The sequence below is a fragment of the Callospermophilus lateralis genome, unplaced genomic scaffold, assembly GCF_048772815.1.
Source record: "Callospermophilus lateralis isolate mCalLat2 unplaced genomic scaffold, mCalLat2.hap1 Scaffold_45, whole genome shotgun sequence".
Classification (NCBI taxonomy): domain Eukaryota; kingdom Metazoa; phylum Chordata; class Mammalia; order Rodentia; family Sciuridae; genus Callospermophilus; species Callospermophilus lateralis.
The window spans coordinates 8,735,441-8,755,589 of record NW_027514398.1 but is presented as its reverse complement, the minus strand read 5'-3'; the positions used below and the strand labels follow the sequence as shown (position 1 = coordinate 8,755,589).

The 20,149-nt window shown below is 40.2% G+C and overlaps 1 protein-coding gene across 1 annotated transcript in view; it reads left to right on the top strand.

The window, feature by feature from the left end:
- The window catches only part of LOC143388949 (KAT8 regulatory NSL complex subunit 3-like), a 68,457-nt gene that overhangs the window by 40,295 nt on the left and 8,013 nt on the right, over positions 1–20,149 (top strand). The window contains 3 exon segments of the mRNA XM_076842359.1: positions 7,149–7,332; positions 8,685–8,791; positions 19,394–19,515. Coding sequence (XP_076698474.1) covers positions 7,149–7,332; positions 8,685–8,791; positions 19,394–19,515 — 413 coding nt within the window.

Genomic DNA, 20,149 nt, shown 5'->3' with positions numbered 1-20,149 from the left:
AGTTTCCTTACTTGAGGACAAATAAGATTCAGTTCATGTGCTTTCCAAGATCCTACAAGCAAAAAAGAGTCACGAAAACAATATAACAACTATATAATATATGGCCTAGTGTAAAAGTCATTATGAAACAATGTACATTGGGGAGGTATATTTCCATCTAGCAATATTAGAAAAGCTTCCTGAGTTGTTGATAAATGTATTCATTCATTCCATTATTCAACAAATACATATTGATTACATGTGGAATGCTAGACATCATTCTACACATGGAGTAGTTTAAAAAAAAGACAAACTTTCTACCCTTATATTCTGTACATTTTAATGATAAAACTTAGAAATTAGTAAGAAGGGGATAAGGATTATAATGGGTGAGTTATAAAAACTAAAACAGTACAATGTTTTAAAGAAGATATCAAGGCAAGCATTATATTGGATGGTCAGAGAATTCCAAAATGAGAAAAGCAAGATAACACACACACACACACACACACACACACACACACACACACTTCATTTTGAGTCAGAATACTCTGAAGGTAAATAAATGATCATAGCAAGACATAAAGCTATAAATACAAGAAAAGGATTAAAAAGAACCTTGTAGGCCTCAGCAAGTTGGAATTTGGGTTGTAGGCAATTGATATACATTGCTTTAAGAAGGAGAGAGAGGAAATATATTTGAAGGACAATTCTTTTTTAAAATATTTTTTAGTTGTAGGTGAACACAATACCTTTATTTTTATTTATTCATATGTGGTGTTGAAGATCAAACCCAGCACCTCGAACACACTAGGCAGTACTGCTGAGCCACAACCTCAGCCCCTGAATGATAATTCTTTAGAAGGCTTAAAAGAAGGGTTAAATTGCAAAGATTATTAGAAGAAAGACTGATTAGAAATTTATTGCAATTTTCCAGATAAGAGATGGATAGGGTATGACTGGATCACCCAACTCACAAGTGATAGGGTCTGATTTTAATGTAGAATAACTCTAGCGTCCATGCTCTCCAGCACCTATCAACTCTCTTAGAAGTGAGTCCTCTACTATTCAGAAACTATATCATTTGCATATGTAAATATTTTCTTAGTTTCCATGAGAATATTTTCCCCCACAATCTAATTCCAAGTTGCTTAGATCAAGAACTCTCTTCTATAACTTTGTGTTTTCTACAACTCCAAGAAATATAGTAACCAAAGTAATAATGATGTTATACAAACATGAATCCCTTCTTTGTAGTTGTAGTTAAAATATTACAAAAAATATTAAAAGAAAATCTCTTAAATCTGCCCCTCTGTATTGATACAGTTTCCTCTTTGTTCTCCTTTAATGTTGTCTATGTTTATTTTACATCTACATTTGTTATATATAATTTTAATTTATATGTAAATATCTTTGATGTTCATAGTTTATGTAACTATTTTTGGATGCTTAACTTTTTGCAATCTTCAAGAAAATTAATATATTTTTGTGACACTTACTCAGATAATTTATTCTTATCTTATGGAACATAAATGGTAGGTATATGACTTATTTCCAAACTGAATAGTTCATATGATATTGGACAAATGTCTGGAAAAAAAATCCTCTTTAAATCTTAATGTATGCCATGAAGCCATTTTTTATACCAGGGTCATGGATGTGTTCCAGCACACAGCATACAGTCTGGTGGTCACAGCCATACAGAATATGCAAGTGTTGGTGTCCAACATCAAAGAGTAGGAAAAGATCATCTGCTGACTGAGGAAAGATAGAAATCATGGTTAGGGTGTGGTTCCAGTGAAGGCAAGATAGATGTAAAGACAAAGACAACTGACGAGGTGGAGAGATATACCCCTGGCTCAATGAAGCATGAAAGAGAGCATTACAGAAAGCATGTGATAAGTGGAACTAAAACCAGAGGAATGCAGAAAAAAACACCAAGGGAAAAATTTTTAACCTAGGGAAATTTTATTTCATTCGATGGGTCTTTGAACCGATATAGTCAAGCAATAAAAAAGGAAAACCAAACCAGTGTCTTGAATTTCTCCTCCTAGGATTCATGAGTTCTCCAGAGAAGCATGCACTCCTCTTTGCTCTTTTTCCTGTGTCTCTATTTAACAGGGCTGTTTGGAAATATATTCATCCTACTGGTCATTGCCTCAAACTGTCACCTCCATACACCCATGTATTTCTTCCTTGTCAAATTGTTCTTGGTAGACCTTTGCCTTCCTTAAACTACACATCCCAAGATACTATTAAACACCCAAACTCAATATGTCTCCTATCCTGGATGCCTAGCTCAGATGTATTCCTATATGATGTTTTCCAACATGAATAGTTTTGTTCTCACAGTGATGGCATATGACCATTATATGGCCATCTGTCATCCTTTGTGTTATAAGCATTATGACTTGGTTCTTCTGTGCCTCTTTGTTGGCTGTACATTGGATCATTGCCACTTTGAACCCTCTCTTACATACTCTTTTTATAGCACCCCTGCACTTTGGTGCTGACAATATCATAAGTCATTTCATCTGTGATATCAACTCTCTCTTTCCTCTGTCTTGTTATGACACCACTCTTAATCAGTTGGCAGTTCTGGCTGTGGTGGGGCTGCTCTTTGTGGTACCTTCGGTGTATCTGCCATCCTACAGCTGTATTACCTCCACTGTGATGAACATTACTTCACTCTCAGAAGAAAAGGTTTTCTCCACCTGTGGATCTCACCTTGTCTTGGTTATGATTTTCTATGGATCAATCACCGAGATATATATGAGTCATTCATCCAACCATTCAACTGATAAAGACTCAGCAGCATCAGTAATTCTCATGGTTGTAGCCTTGTAATGAATCCCTTCAATAACATGAAGGGAATTTTGAAAAAGACCCTAGAGCACAGAATAACATATAGTTTCTATAATCCTATAATTTATATTCTACTCTTAATTTTGTGAAGACTTCTACATGGGAAAGTTTGGAAAGTTTTTTGTATGTAAAAACATCTCATTATCAATTTTTCTTTCCTTTCTTTTTCCCTACTTCCTTCCTTCTATGGGAAAGTCTGCAAAAACCTCTCATTCAATCTTTTTCTTTTCTTTTTCTTTTCTTCCTCCCTCTCTTTCTTCCCCACTTACTTCCTTCATTTCTTTGGTACAAGGGATTTAACCAATACTAGGAAAGTGCCCAACTACTGAACTACACCCTCAACACATTTTATTTTGTCTGGTACAGGGTATCACTTAATTTTCCAGACTTGCTTCAAACTTGCAATCCTCCTGTTGGGAGCCACTCAGTCTCCAAAGACTAACTTCCCCATCCCCCAAGAAGAGCCGTCCAATGGTGAGCCCTGCTGGATCACATGATCCTTATCCAGTAATCAGACTAGCCCTCCTGGGGCTCACCTGATGCTTACCCACCAATCAAAAAGCACCCCATACCAACTGTCAAACACCCTGGCTCTATAAATATGCAGAGCTGTTTCTCAATAAATGGGCATTTTTCTCCAATGGCAAGCCTTGATCATTCTTTCATTGGTGCTGAAACCCGGGGATGGGGAATGCCTCACTGCTTGAGGGCCCCCTCTCTCAAGGGTTGCCATCCGCATCCACTCTTTTGAGCACTGCTGTTACTCATACAACACTGGCTCTTCAGTAGGTGAGTTCCCCTGACGGGTTATCCAACTTCAAATGGGCTATGCAAGGCGCTTTGACTGTGATTGTCTGGCAAACCTCTGATGCCCAATGTGGAGGAGAGAAAACACACCAACACAACCTTCACGGTCACGGTGGACTCTCTGTAACCCGGTTCATGAGCAGGAGGTACTGAGGGGTGGAAGAACAGGCTCTCTCTCTCTCTCTCTCTCTCTCTCTCTCTCTCTCTCTCTCTCTCTCTATCCTCTCCCACTCTTGGCTCTCTCCTGACTTATGGGGGCCTCTTCTTATCTCCCTGCAGACTCCCCTTTATTAAATTTTGCACACAAGATTGGCCTTACTATTAATTAGATAATCAAAGTCAATGGCCCCCCAGGAGAATCCCTAGATCCCGCAATTCTCAGATATCTATTTAATTTCTGCAAGTGCTCGAAAAAGTGGAAGGAGTTCCCCTATGTTGAGGCTTTTTCTCTTCTTTGTTCTCACCCCGACCTATCCGGGAGATAATCCCCCTCCCTACTGACCTCCCCTGTCCGGCTCCATCCAGCCCCTCAGGTGCTCCCCCAACTCAGCCAACACCTTTAGTTCCCCCCAAACTAGGTACTGGCCCTAGTCCCACAAACCATGGCCCCTTTAAGAGAGGTTGCTGGACCTGAGGGCATTATCAGGGTACATGTCCCATTCTCTATGAATGACCTTACACAACTCAAGTTAAGGTTGGGCTCATTCACCACAGAAGAGTGCTTCAATGGGACCTCCAGGCTTATAGCCTCACTTATATGTTATTTGCTAATACTCTTCTTCTTGAGGAACCTACCAGAGTCTGGGAACTTGCCAGAACCCATGTGGATGAAACTTATGGAGTTAATCCCAATCACCCCCTGGGGCCACTTGCTGCCCCAGATCAAACTCCTGACTGGGATTATACACAAGCTAGCATGCAGAATAGGGACCAATTCTCCACATGTATAATTGCTGGGCTCAAAAAAGTGGCATGTAAGGCCGTCAATTTCCAAAAATTACAAGAGACCCCATCAGAATTTCTGGATCAGCTTACGAAAGCCCTTCAGCAGTGTCCTAGATCCCGAAACCCCAGATGGCCATGATGTCCTTATGACATATTACTTCTCACAGAGCTACCCTGACTATCTGGTCCAAACTAGAAAGCTCGAAAAAGGCCTGCCACCCCCAAGACTGAGCTCTTGGAGGTAGCTTTTAAGGTTTTTATGCTCACCCAGGCCCTGCAGGGTGCTTCCTTGGGTCGCTGTCCATTACTGAAACGCCCACTGGGTAACCTGCTTCAAGTGTGGCAAGGAGGGACATTGGGCCAGGACATATCTCGGACCATGCACTCCGTGTACCCCATGCCCTAAATGACAACGACAAGGTCATTGGGGCTCTGACTGTCCAAGATCCCGTAGGAGACCTATTGCCAGGGAACCCTCTGATCTTCTGGGCATTTCAAATGAAGATTGATGGTGCCTTGGGTCCTTGTCCTCAGCTGTAATGATCAATAGACAGGAACCCAGGGTGAAGATTCAGGTGGATAGGTGTAAGGTTGACTTTCTCCTTGACACCAGGGCTACCTTCTCAGTCCTGACAGAATTCTGGGGGCAAACAGTGCCGTCCACCTCTCGTATAAAACCCCAGTATCAGATAGATGACTTGTAAAAAGTTGTTCTCATTTTGTTAATTGGCTTCTTGTATTCCTAATGGTGTCCTTTGAAAAGTACAAATGTTTTAAATTTAGATGTCTGTCATTTTTTTTCTTTTGTTGTTTGTTTTTGGTGTCATTTAAGAAAACATTGCCTTACCTGAAATCATGAGCTTTACTCCTGTATATTTTTCCTAAGAGCTTTATAGTTGTAGCTCTTGCACTTAGATCTTTGATCATTGTAAATTAAATCTTACATATGGTAGGCAATAGGGATACAACTTAATACTTTTGCCTAATGATAACCAGTTATCTCAGCCCATTTCCCAGTTAAAGTTCTTGGTGCCCTTGTAAAAGAATCACAATCAATTTCTGGACTCTCAATTCTGTTCTTTTGATATGTATAGTTATCTTTATGCTCATTCTACATTGTCCTTTTTGTTGGCTGTCCTCCCATTCTCTCTCTCTCTCTCTCTCTCTCTCTCTCTCTCTCTCTCTCTCTCTCTTTCTCTCTCTCTACACACACACACACACACACACACACACACACACACACACACACATACTTTTTCAAAAATAGAATCACAGTCTTAATCTATTGCCCAGGCTGTCCTCATACTTGTGATCCTCATGTCTCAGACTCCTTTGTAGCTTGAAATGTAGGCATGCATCACATCACTGTGCTTGGCCTTCATCCTTTACGCATCTCCTATCTCTGGACTCCAGACCTGCTTACTTGATAACCCTACTTAGATGCCCAATAGACAACTCACATTTATCATGTCCAAAACTTCTACTTTTAAAGAAAATACCTTGTGGGAATAAGGAAGAAAAAGAATAAACTAATATTTGCCAAGTATTTACTATTAGCTCTGTTCATTATCTCTTTTATGATATATCTCAATTCTGTGATACTCTGGAGATAGTGTAACTCTCTTATGCTAGAGAGCAGTGAGACATAGGCTTGAATTTCAGTTAGTCGATTCTAATACCCAAGCACCTTCCTAACAGCTACACTATACTTTCCTACAAGTGGTAAAGCATATAGTCCACTTTTCTCTCCTTAAGATTATTCTTTGGAGTAGTATCAGAAAAAAATGAAAGGAATCCATAGGATTTTTGGTAAGTGAAACAGAAGTGCTCATAAGATTTGTAGTGCTTTGGTACTGCCTTTTCCCTACCTTCAGGGAAAGCTTACCTTGACTTTTTGGCAAATTTCTCTTGACCATTTACCCAGGTAGATTTATTTGGCCTTGAGTTTTGTTTTCCACCTGTTGGATCTGCTCTCTTTCATTTATTTAAGGATCATCTCTATTCCCCATCCTTCTTATCTCTTTCTCATTTGTTCACAAATTTTCAGCCTTTTTGGATATATACAATGACTTTCACTCTGACATTTGCTTGTTTGCTCCTAGCACTGAACATTTGACTCTTTTTTGTCAGCAATTTTCTCTTTAAAATATTAGTATCTAAAAAATATATTATTCATAAATAGCAGTAACTATAGCAACTATAAATAGCAGTAACTAAAGTCTCCTAAAATCCTTAATAGAACTGAAAGTATCCAAGGTTTGTCTATTCATGTTGGGAATATAGTTTTTACAATAGTTTTGACCAGACTTAAAAAACAGCCTGTTCTTAGGTGACTTTCTGCCACTCCAATTTATTTCTGTGTTATGTGTCCTAAGGGCTACTAAGACAGGTGCATATGCTGTGGCAAGCTTATTTGTTCATCTTCTCATAGGGGCAGCATCAGTTGTGCTCCTGTTTGTGCTGGTGTATTCTGATAAGGTTGGTGTGTGAGGTCTGCTGCCCACTGTGGGGTGAGGTCCCAACTCCTAGGTTTTACCTTTTGGTTCCTGCAGGTATTACCTTCTCAGAAGCCCACCACTGGTACTTTACGCCATGTGGTGGACATTTCCTGATCACCTGTTGTGTTGAAAGCCCATTGTCTTCTGTCTTTTCCCATTTTGAGTGTCAGCCACTTGTGAGGCATCATGGTGGAGTAGGAAAAGCACTGTTTCTGGAGTGGATAATCGGCCTTATCAGGTATCTCTTCACTTCTCTGGGCTTCATAGACCACACGACCCTCTCAGAGCATTGCAGCTCTAGCTGTCTCAGGCTTTATGATCACATTTCTCTAAGTGAATCTGAACTAATGTCTTAATAGTTGACAGTGGCTTAATGTACTAGACCTGAGATGGCAAATATGAAGTTTCTCTTCCATTTGCCAAGCATGGCAGACTCATTAACTGGTTTAAACATCCTCACATAAAACCCAGACATGACCTCAGATTTTTTGTACCAATATATGTGTGCTAAACAACCACAACCAGTGAATCATGGTTGAGATGTGTTTGTTGTCCTGGTATTCTCTCCTATCTGTAGTGCTTTCATCTAAAGGAGGCACTAGTTGGATTAGGTACCATAGAATGAGTTCTAGAGCCAAGATATGTGCATGAAAATGCTGTCTCCACTTTCTATACTCCCTTTCTGTGGGAACTTGGGAAAGTTACTTAACTTCTCTGGGCCTCAGTGTCCTCATTTTTTATGTGGAAAATAATAATTAGCCCCATGTTATCATGTTGTCGAGAGGAATAAATGAACTAATATGTGTTAAAAATGCTTAGAAGAGTTCCTGTCACATACAACTCAATAAATGTTATCCATTATATTAATGATAGACATGATAACAACTTTGAAGGCTAATAAAGGAAAAATTCTTGGTTTGACAGGGTCTTATGGCTCCCTGTCAATCTTTAAATATTCATCTGTCTATGAATGTGAGTTGATTCCTATTTATTCATTCATTTATCCAGAAAAATGCAGGGTAAAGCGGTCTTAACAGTTGTAGTGACTGGAGCTTGGAAAGGGTCTTCAGTTATGTGTGTGCAGGTAGAGGGCTCTTTGTCATAGTGTTAAATCTGGATGTGAAGAGACATGCTGGAATCTGGCTTGCCTCTTACAGTTTTGCATGTGGGTGAACCCTCAGAGAGTTGTTAGCACTCAGTCTTGCTGGTGGCACACCTTGGTGGCGTGCTCATGTACCTCAGCATTCAGTAATTCACTAGCAGCCTGAGGTGTTGCCACTGCTTTCTGAGCCTTTGTCCTCCTAATTCTCCATCAGAGCTGATGGTATTGGGAACAGAGAGTGAAGGTTAGTGAAGCAGCCTGACTTACAGCCACAGAGTAGTTGGATATCTCTTTGTGGAAGATTTATCAAGTACTTGAAAAAGTTGAAGAGCCCATCCCTCTGCTTAACTCAAGATAGAGCAAATTTCTATGACTACTTCATGTGGAAAACCAGTGTGAAATCTGGGTGGGAGAAAACAATATCCTGGTATGACGTGGGTAGGTGTTTGTGCTATGACCCATCCTGTGCCTTCACTGGTGTCTTGCAGTAAGCAGCTGTTGTGTGACGTAATGATTGTGGCAGAAGATGTGGAGATAGAAGCCCACTGTGTGGTCCTGGCAGCCTGCAGTTCCTACTTCTGTGTGATGTTCACAGGTATGGTGAAGGGCACACAATAACCTATGGTGTGGAGCTGCTGCCCCCCTGGGAGGACATTGATGGTGGTGGCATGAGGGGAGGGAGGAATGAGAAGGCTGTGAAGCTTACTATGAGGAGTTTCCCTTTCTCAGCTTTGTACCATAGAGAACTTCTGGAATCAAAGTCTCAAACAGGCCAGCTGGACATGTAGCCCCTTTTCCACTATGAGGAAGAGAGGTGGAATCATGTAGTCCATTAGTCCTCAAGCTTTAGCATGAACCAAAATTAGGGAGCTTGTTAACAGTGCAGAGTCCTAGGTACATTGCCAGGCCTTTTGGTCTCCCATTTTGCAGATGAGGGACACTGAGGCTGAGTGAGGCGAAGAGACTTGCCCAAGGTCATACAGTGAATGAATGGGACTTGGATTCTTGACACCTGTCCTAGTGCTCTATCATTGGACCCACATCTTGTCCTTCCCTAGCCTTTCCTTCCAGGCAAGCACCTAGGGTCTCCTTTAGCCTTTATAGAGGTGTGGAAGAGATTTGAAGAAATGATGGTGGGGATTGGTATTGAGACATAAGAATGATCAAAATCTAGCATAGTTTCAGCATATTTGCCAACTCCCCAGGGATCCCTGTTTCCTGGGTACATGTAGGAAAGTATCACATTTTACATTTAATATTCTGGGCTGAATTTCTTCAAATCCAAAGGCTTCCCATCTGTAGTTCCTCATAGCACCTCCCCTGAATCAGATACATGCAGTGCTGTATAAATCACTGCTGATAGAAAGAGGCCATCAGAGCTCAAAGAACCCTCTGACTTGGTCAGGTGTGCCTATCTCATGTTTTCCAAGAACCATTTTCCTGCTCTGTATGTAGTGACCATCACTCTGCATTCAATTTCTCTGGTCTGTTTCCTGGTGTCACACTCTCTTTGGAATGATCACAAACTCAGTTTCAAGGTTTTATTTCCTTTTTACCCCTTTCCTTCATCCATCTCTTTCTAAAATAATTTATCTTGTTGCCAACAGTTATTTAGATGAAACATTAATGAATAGCTATGCCAATATAGCTCTTTGTGTGTGTGTGTGTGTGTGTGTGTGTGTGTGTGTGTGTGTGTGTGTGTGGTTTGAAAGTCCAGTATTGAGAGAAACCTGTTTGGAATTGCAGTGAATTGTAATGTCAGCTTTGCTTTTGACTGATGAACTTGTTTCTAGGATAGATGAAATGCCTTAGAAAAGACAAAGTGATTTTAGATATTGGGAGAACACATGCTTCTGGAGCAGGTCTTAGACTCTAGTAATTGAAAGGAGATTGCAAGAGAAGAAGGCCAGTCTCATGTAATGCCCAGTTCAGTCCTTCCTTTGGGTCTGGTTACCATCCATTGTTTCATCCACTCATTCATCCTTCCACCCATCCATTCATTTGCCCATCCTTGAAAACACTAGTCACATATGTAGATTACAGGAAAAGATCACAAAATGTTAGCAAGCAAAAGTAAAAATAAATAAATAAAAATTGCATGTATTACATCTCCTAGGTAAGATTATGGTTTATATCCTTTTTTATTTTATATTTATAAAATGGCCATATACAAAATACATTTTTCAACATAAGTAAGTTCATTTTACATGTAAAGTTGAAATGTCTTTTTTGATAGGTATAATTTTTAAAATTGATATCCATTTTCTGAGGTGTTTTTCTTGCCTCTTTGCCCATGTGATTCCTATTTGTCTTTCATTACCCCACAAGCATCCCTTCCTCAGAAGGGCCTTCCATGACCCCTCAGACTAGGTTACATCCCTTTGTTACTTACTTCCAATGTACCTTATATTACAACTCTCTAGTATTATTACTAATCTCAATATCTGATTTCCCTGATCAATTATAAGCTCTATGAGGCTAAGAATTGTACTTTCTTTACTGATGCAACTTTATTGCCTACTATAGTCTTCCATGCAATATGTGCTTAATAAAAATATTTAATTGAAGTTGGCATTATATTATGAATATCTTCCGATGTTGATGAAATCATACCTACATTCCTAATTTCAATGACTGTAAGATTCCATCATGTGTATCCTAGTAGAAAATCCATCTCTTCATTTGTTGGAAACTATAGTTTTAATATTTTCCTATTACAAATAATGCTCTAATGGGCATACTTGCATCTTAATCTTCATTTTGATAATTTCCTTATAATAGATCCCAAGAACAGGAAAAACTTGGTTAAAGGCCATACATATTTGAAGAGCTGTAAGATGTGTCACCTGCCCCTCAGCTGTTCCAGCCTGTACTCCCAACAGCACTAAATGAGATTTGTATATTCTTGAGGCCCCTTGGCTTTGCTTAAAATTTGGTATTAAATAGATATGAAAAACATTGCAAAATTATGTTCTAATTATCAGATTTGGCTTCAGAATACATAAAGTTCATTGTGAAAAGGCCCAGCTGACTCTTGTTAAATCTTTTTCCATCAGCATGTTTACGGCCCAAAGAAAATATACATGGTTTTATTCCAACTGAGTTGTATAATTTTGATCTTTTAGTCAGGCTTAGGTGATTTTATGTGTATATTTTTTTGTCCTTTGAGTTCATGTTGTCCAAATTTCCTGTGGTGGTTCCAAATACCAGCTTCACACTCCTTGACCATGTCCTGTCCACATGGAATACAAATGGTGAAACTGAGTGGCTCTCCTGAGAGTGTTCAAATCCAGTCAGGGTGTAAGAAGATCTGAGATGGGCAGTCACTTACCTGCCCTCCATTTCTTTCAGGACATCATGGGTAGTGTGTATGCTGCCTACCTTTGTCCTGTAAGTATGGAATACTTACAGCTTTTCCACTCTCCCCATCTATTATCTCCATTCCAGGGGATGCAATTTTCCTATAGAATGGGCTAGTCAATATATATATATATATATATATATATATATATATATATATATATATATATATATTACCAGAGATTGAACCTAGGAGTACTTAATCACTGAGTCGTATCTTCAGTCTCCCTCACACCCCCTTTTTTTGGATTATGGACCTTTATTTAGTTTATTTATTTATATGTAGTGTTGAGAATCAAACTCAGTGCCTCAAACATGCTAGGCAAATGCTCTACCACTGGGCTGCAATCCCAGCCCTCTTCAGCCCATTTTTATATTCTATTTAGAGACAGGGTTTTGCTGAGTTACTTAGGGCCTTGTTAAGTTGTTGAGGCTGGCCTTGAATTCACAATCCTCCTGCCTCAGCCTCCTGAGCTGCTTGGATGCAGGCATGTACCACTGCACCTGGCTACTGGACTAGTCAATTTTATCATGCCATTTACTCTGGGATCTCTATGCACTATAGTATTTGCACTCCATATGAGTCTCTGACATGTCATCCCCATTTTTTGGTGTTAAAGGAACTGAGGTCTAAAGAATATCAGGTTTCAGGGTCTTACATCCATTATTAAGGTTCAAAGATGTTTGGGGTTAATCCCACATGAAGATCTGGGAATGTTATGTCCCACACTCTTCTAATATTTTTGTACCATATGCAGTATTTAATTCAATGAATCATGATCCAGTTTATATTATATTTAGCCTGATGTTCAACTCATTCCTTTGAACATGTGAATAGAAACAGAGAGAAGAGGTCAGGAGTGTGCTGAGGTTTTAGAGGCAAGGGGGTTAGAATTTTAGTGGACACCAGTAATTCACAAAGTAGAACAACAAGGGCCTGGCTTTGTTACCCCTAGGCATGCACTTATTCCACAGAACATTTTTTTACCCTTTCTGCCTGCCAGACCCTCCCAGGTCCTAGCTAATGGCCTATGCCTGTGTCCTGGGTGATTGTGTGGTGTGTCAGTGCCTTTAAAGAACCTCATATCATAGGGAATTCAGCAAAATCTAACATAGACAACAGGGCATAGAGGGAAGGAGAAATAGGGAGCCGAGTCCTTTCTTAGGGCCTGGAGGAAGTAGAAGTAGAAAATATTCTCTGGTTTCTGAGAGCTTTGCCCCTAATGAGTCAGAGATTGGATAGAATATTTCATAAAATGCTGGAGGTACCAGAGTAATGTGGTACTCCAATAATGACTAATGGCCTCATGTTCCATGTGACTATCTTCTTGAGTGGGTCACCGATGGACAAATGACAATGATGTAGGGTTTCTTCTTCCTATCCTTGAAATATCACATCAAAGTCAGACATCCTTTTCCTGCTTAGAAGTCTCAGAATGGGGACTGAGAAATACAATACAATAGTTAAGTCTAATAATGTAACTTATTATTGGATAATAATAAGGTATCTACCATATCATTGTCTTGATGTAGAAATGGCTTTTTAAGCAGTGATTTGGATTGTGGTTGCACAGAGCCTTTTTATTGCCTAGGAATGGAGACTGCCATTTATCCTCAGCATTCCCCCATTAAGTTGCACCTCATTTGACTGAGATGGTTTAGGGTAGACTTGTGTGAGCTTAGAACTCAGCCTTAAAATACACATCATCATGGGAGGTCACTATTGCTAAGGAATGTTTTATGAATGTAAACAGGAAGTGATATAGAAGCCTTTTGCTAAGGATTTTACACTAAAGTGCTGATGCCACCTTGCTTTGGGAGATAGCATGGTATCTTGGAGAGGGATTTGGAGACACAATGACCTGGCTTCCAATTCTATCCTCAGCACTAAACTGAAGAACTCACTCACCCTCTTTGGTCCTCAGTTTTCTAATCTTTGAGACTGGAGTAATAATAGCAAGAGAGCAAATATAGGTAATGGGCTTAAGGAACCCAGCAAAAAAAAGGTACTTAATGCAGTTTGCTCATATTTGTAGAGCAATTCTTCATTTCCAAAGCACTTATGCATTTAAGGGGTAGCTATGAAACTCACCATCCTGATGGTGTTTAGGATTGATATGAAATGTTTATATGGCTACATAGGTGTTTCCTTCTGCCACTAGCTGGGCAGAGAGACCTGTGCCAGTGGAGGAGGTTTGAGATTCCAAGGAAGGTGGGTGATCTCATTTAGCCCAGAAAATAAGGCAGGGCAGGGAATGTACTTATTTCACAGGAAACAGAAGTCAGACTTGTGCAATCAAATGGTTCAGACCTCTGATTTGCAGGAGGATTGGCTTGGATGCAAGGAGGGGGCAGAGAATTTCTTTCTCATATGTGAGCTTAACACTTGACATAGGCCTTAATGCTCAGCTCTATCCAAACAAGTTGGCAAATCAGATATTAAGACATAGATGGATGAGGGTTAGGGAGAAGACAGTTCAATATCATTTTAACATCCATGAAGGATCATTGTGCCAGAGATAAGGTTCTCCTGTTTTCTTTCTACCTACCATACAAGATTATAAATTGCAGCACAGAGGAGCCAAATTGGGAATGAGGAAGAATTCCATAATGTAAGAACTCTTGAGTGTGCCTTTTTCTTCTCTTTGAGGACATCCAGTTTTGTAGGGGGGCTGGTGGCTTAGCTTTAGTTCTTCAGAGAGATCTGCCAGCCAATCTACCATTGCTTTCTCATTCTCAGTGTTCCATTTATTTAATAATAGCATTGAGTTTATACCAGTGACCTAGATGATGAGTCAATGATTTATTTTTTTCCTCTGGATTTCTTGAATTTTCTGTGATGGTAAAATATTTTTTCCTTTTACTCCTCAAGTTAAACCTCCTCTTTCTTGCTCCTCTTTGACAATTTTTTTTTATCTATAAAGATCTCAGTTGTACACATGGTATGCTTGCTAGGATCTAGGACTAAGACTTGAACACTTGTACCTGATAGAGGTGTGGAATTTTTTTAATTGGTTCTTTTTAGTTATACATGACTGTAGCATTCATCTTAATAGGTGTGGAATTATTTGCTCTCCTGGGATCTCTTTGGTTCTTGGAGGACCCTAAGGTAGGGTCCAAGAATTTAAAAAAGTCTAAGACATTGTCACTTAGACCAGGCCATAGCACTTTCTACTTGATATTCTGCTGCAGTCTTCCAATTGTTTAACCTGCTTCCACTTCTGTTTGTCCATCCCAACTCATTTTCCACAAATATTTTTCCCCCAAATAGCAATCTGATGTATCCCTCACCTCATAAAACATGGCAGGGGCTTCCAGTTACCTTTGAGATGAAGTCTGAACTCCTTAGCATGGGCTGCAAGACCCTCAATTGGTCCAGACCCTGCTTCGGTCTCCAACTTTGTTTCACTCTCCCTCCTTTTGCAAGCTGTCCTTCAGCTAGACTGAACTTATGGCTCCCAGCAGGCCTTGTTGTTTCTTACTTCCAGACCTTTCCATATACTATTCTCTTAGGAGTGCTTTTCCCTAATTCTCACTTCTCTCCTGAATAATTGTCACTCCTCTAGATCAGTTGTTCTTAACCACTGTGAATCAATCCAGTGAGAACACTTTGCACACAGCTTTAGGATACAGAAATCTCTGACTGAAGAACTTTTCAAGCAGAGTCTCCTATTCTTGCATTTGACACTCTTGGTAGTTGTTGAGTACTTGTCTCTTCTCTGCTAGACAGGTTCATGAGGGCAGGGTGAGGACTTGGTCATCTTTATGTCCTCTGGGCCTAGCATAATGCTTAGCTCATGGAGGCACATTTGATATATGCTTGCTGAATGAATGAATCAGTCTTATCCTGAGTGGATCTTGTTCTGTTTGGAGAAAATTATTTAGAGAACATATACATTTACACATGTATACAACAAGTGGAAGATGGCAAGTGCTAAAATGATATGCAGCTGATGTTCATCTTTGAAAGTTCAGATCCTGAGATGGCTGCTAGGGCCCCTTGTGAAGAGCTAGCAGAGCAGGGCTGTTGTACTAACCTTAGAGATGGAACAAACTTATGGAATGCATGTTTTCTTCTCTAGAAATATTTTGTCAAATTGTTAGATGTGAGTGAAGAAGCAAAAATGATCAAGCCCTTGATGGTTTCTACCCCTCAGGAGGATTGGAGCCCATGGACTTGAGATGTCAAGAGAAAACCTCCCTTCTTTTTTTTCCCTCTAACTCCAACAAGTATTTTCTAAGTGCTTATTTTATGCCAAGCATCTTATTACATGTTGAAGATATCTTTACTAATAAGCCTGGCAAGGTCCTGGCCCTTTAGGTTCTTGCTTGAAATATATTAAGTTCCACCGTGTCTCCTAAATTTGGAACGATGCTTTGAATTTAGGAATATTTTTATTAAGGTCATGGTTAGGGTCATATTTAAATTATACAGGGGTTTATTATAAATGACTCAGGATGTAAAGTTAGGTCCAGCATCTAATCCCAGCCCTGCTCCCTATTACCTACGTGTAAATCCATCTTAAAGTGCCAGTTCTATAATTTGTAAAGTGGCAGCAATTATCATCCACTTCTGGGTTTGTTAGGTGAATTCAATGAAATAATGTGCATGAACCCTTAATAGAGGGGATGGTACACAGTAGTGATTATAACTATTCCCATTTTTAGGGCCTGTTTAAACTGAAGTCTTAATTTGGTGAAATTGTTTTTGTTGATTCACAAGAAACAATAAGATTGGATTCTACAAATCTGTGTGACCTATACCAGTCTCTACTCTAAGAGAACTTTCTTAGAAGATAACTGTCATTCAAACACCTAGTTTTTCTCTTATGGTGTCATTTCTTTGGGCAGCTTGATAAAGTTTTAGGTACTTAATATAGAAAATGAAAAATTTCAGAGTTATGCAAAGAAGCAAGAAAAAGTCCATGTAAGTCTCACTGTTCAGAAAACAGTGTACTACTCTTTTGTGGAGTATGGAAACCTGTAAGAGTCTGGTAAATATGATCTTTCTTGGGCTGGAGTTGTAACTCAGTGGTAGAGTACTTCCCTCACAAGTGTGAGGCACTGAGTTTGATCCTAGCATCACATAAAAACAAATAAATACCCTGAGTCCATGTACAACTAATTTTTTTAAAAATGATCCATCTTCCTTTCAGAAAAAAACAAAATACTTTTGTATATGTATACAAATATTTTATACAATTTCAGGAGTTTCCCTTTGTTTACCTCAAAGTAATAAACCCCTAAGCTGACCTCCAAGCACAAACTCTACCCCAGAAAACAATCAGCCCAGGGTCCAGTTGCACTCTTACAAGGGGCTTCCCAGCCTTTAGTTTCTTATAGTCAGCCTGCAGAATTTTTCAGTATTTTTTTTAAGTCTAAGATCTTAAACCAAGAATTAGCTCTATCTGATTATCTTTTGCAGTATATTTACCAATTGGACCCTCTTTAATGAACTTCTTTTTTTTAAGGTGTAGATGGACAATACCTTTATTTATCTATGTATTTTTCTGTGGTGCTGAGGATTAAACCCAGGGCCTCCCACATGCTGGGTGCTCTACCACTGAGCCACAACCCAAGCCCTTTAATGAACTTCTTAATAGCTGTTGAGAGGGAGAGAGAGTGAGAATTTAACCACTGATTTCTTTGTCTATGGTTGTTTTTATTTGTGTGTCAGCATAAATTCGAGAGAATCCGAACCTAGCTTATGGATGTAGGAGGAATCTACCATCTTTTCCTGTTTCCTCTTCCTCCTGCACCAGGGCTCATTGTGCTGGGACCTTTATCACTGTTCTCCATAGCAGTTAGAGAAGATAGAACAAAGTAGAGAGAGGGTCTCTGGTCCACCTGGTCTGGCAGTGAAGCCAGTGGGCAGGATTTGGAAATCACTCCTGCTGTCCACTTGCCTCCCTGTTCCAGAGTCACTCAGATCTAGAACTGTGTCAGAGGAATCGTGTGCAGTCCGAGCAGCTTGGAGGTAGATGTCTGCAACCCACATGCTGTACTATACTTTATTTTCTTGGCTTTAGTTCCTTGAATTCCACAGTAAACATTGGTTGAAAACAACTGCCTAGGCTGTTTTACCACTCACATTAGGGATTCTGAATGACTTGTTTTTTTTGCAGTCAGGATGCCCTTTATTTTATGTGCTGTCTGTTTCCTTCTGAAATCAGCAGCACTTGCTGGAGGAAACTGGCACTAGTGAAACCTATGTGCTGTCTTTATAGTGCAGGCAGGAATGTGCTGCTGCTGCTACAACCCTCGTTCATAGCCCTGTATCCTTTATTTCTTGTTTTATTATCAGGGCCTCCCAACTGTTCTCCCTGAGTCGATCCAGCTTCCTCCCTGCTTCCAAAATTTCATTCATAAATAGCCATCTGTTGATGTCATTCCCTGTTTAAAACCTCTCAGTGGTGATGGCCTCTGGATGAAGTCCAAGTTCATTTGCACAACTTGTAGGGCTCTGCAAGTCCTGCCCTCAACCACCTCTTGAGCTTCCTTCTTTGCACCATGACCAGTGTGCAGCCACAGCAGCTTCTCACCATTCCCCAGATGTATCCTTCTGGTACTTTCTTCCCTGTACACATATGGGGCCCATATCCTGCTCATTCTTCCTCACCATGGCTGCCTGTGGAACTCCTCCTCATCCTCTAATGCCCAGCTCAATTGTGATCCCCTACTGCTTCTCTTGAATTCCCAGGTGGGATTTGTTGCACTTTCTCTATATTCCTGGGATTTAGCATAGTGGTTTGCCACAGTCCGGCTGCAGCAAAATAACCGGGGGGTGACGAGCAATTTGTGTAGATTGATACAGCAGGAGTGGGAGCCATTTATTGTAGGACAGGAGGGGTATTGATATATTCCACACAGCTTATCTTAATTAACATAAACTAGATACAGCAGTCAACCAATAAGGAATCTCCATACTTAATGGCTTGATGGCTCCACCTCACAAACCACTCCCCCTGGCAAAATGCCAGGTGCCATCCTTACTTGTTTACAGACTCTAATATTTCTCTGGCAAAATGCCAGGTGCCATCCTGATTTGTTTACAGACTCTAACAGTGGTTATAAATGTGGGCTCTTAAATCAGACTCCCTGGCATTCACCCCATCCTGGTCCCTTCCTACATGTGTGAACAAGGGCAAGATGAACTACCTTTCCTCCTGTGTCTCATTTTCTTTTTGTGTAAAATGGGGATAATATTAATAAGCCCAATAGATGGTTCTGTGGATTAAAGGAGGCAAAAATTTAAAGTGGGGTTTCATTAGCACTCAACAAGTGTTATTTTTTCTTGTCATTTGGTACTTTATACATACCTTTGTGAGTTCTTATTCTTTTTTTTTAAATTTTAGTTGTAGGACACAATATCTTTATTTATTTATTTATTTTCATGTGGTGCTGAGGATTGAACCCAGGGCCTCGCATATGCTAAGCAAGCACTCTACCATTGAGCCACCACCTCAGCCCCAAGTTCTTATTCTTTTATAAATCTTTTTATGTATCTCTTACTAGAACCTGTGCTCTGGAGCACAGGTGCAGGTTTTGTTCATGACCCTGTGTGCACAAGTTTATAGTAAACATTGGTTGAATGAGCTACTGCACATTGATTTGCCTTCACACTGAAAGTAGGGTATGCTTAAGATCGGGTTTGTGGGTGGTCAGAAACTCAAGGCTATGTGACCTTCTCATCAGTGGCTTACACTCTCAACCTCAGTTCCTTCTGCTTCGCAGAGCTCAGGCTCTGTTTTCCTATTTCCATGACAAGGCCACATAGAAGTTAAGTATACCATAGGTGCCAGATTTGTGTCCTTTTTGTTTTTGTTGTGAACTTCAGGTGACATGTCTGAGAGTAAAGCCAAGAAGATTGAAATCAAAGATGTGGATGGGCATACGCTTAGGAAGCTGATTGATTACATCTATACTGCAGAAATTGAGGTGACCGAAGAGAATGTGCAGGTGAGCCTATCAGTGAACTGCATGCTTGGGACCTGCCTTTTCCAGCATTGTTTCACTTAACCCTCACAACTCAGGGGCCACTGAAGAAGAAACCAACACCTCATAGAAACTGGGTGCCTTCCTGGGTCATAAGGCCAGTAGGTGGGCCAGCTGGCCCTTAAACTCCTGCCTGGCTAGCATGGACAGCCATGCTCTTAACCATTAAGCCAGGATAACTCTGGTATCTGGGGGTGAAGAATTTTTAAAGTTTTTTTTTTTGTGTGTAGTTGGACAGTACCTTTGTTTATTTATTTATATGTAGTGCTGAGGATGGAACCCAGTGCCTCATATGTGCTAGCCAAGTGCTTCACAAGCCACACTGAGCCACAACCCCAGGCTCTGGGGGTGAAGAAGTTTTAATTCATGTAGATTGAGTACCTCATGAAGGAAGAATCAGAAGCTTGGGTCACCCTCTTATCTCCAGGTCACCTTCCATCTCAGATGTTTGAGTGTTGGACTATAGGCTATTAAAATTTTTTCTGTATCCATTGGTCATCCTGCTGGGTCCAATGGCATGAGTAATTCCAGTTACTTGGGAGGCTGAGACAGGAGTGTTGTGAGTTCTGGGCCAGCCTGGGCAGGTTAGGAGAACCCT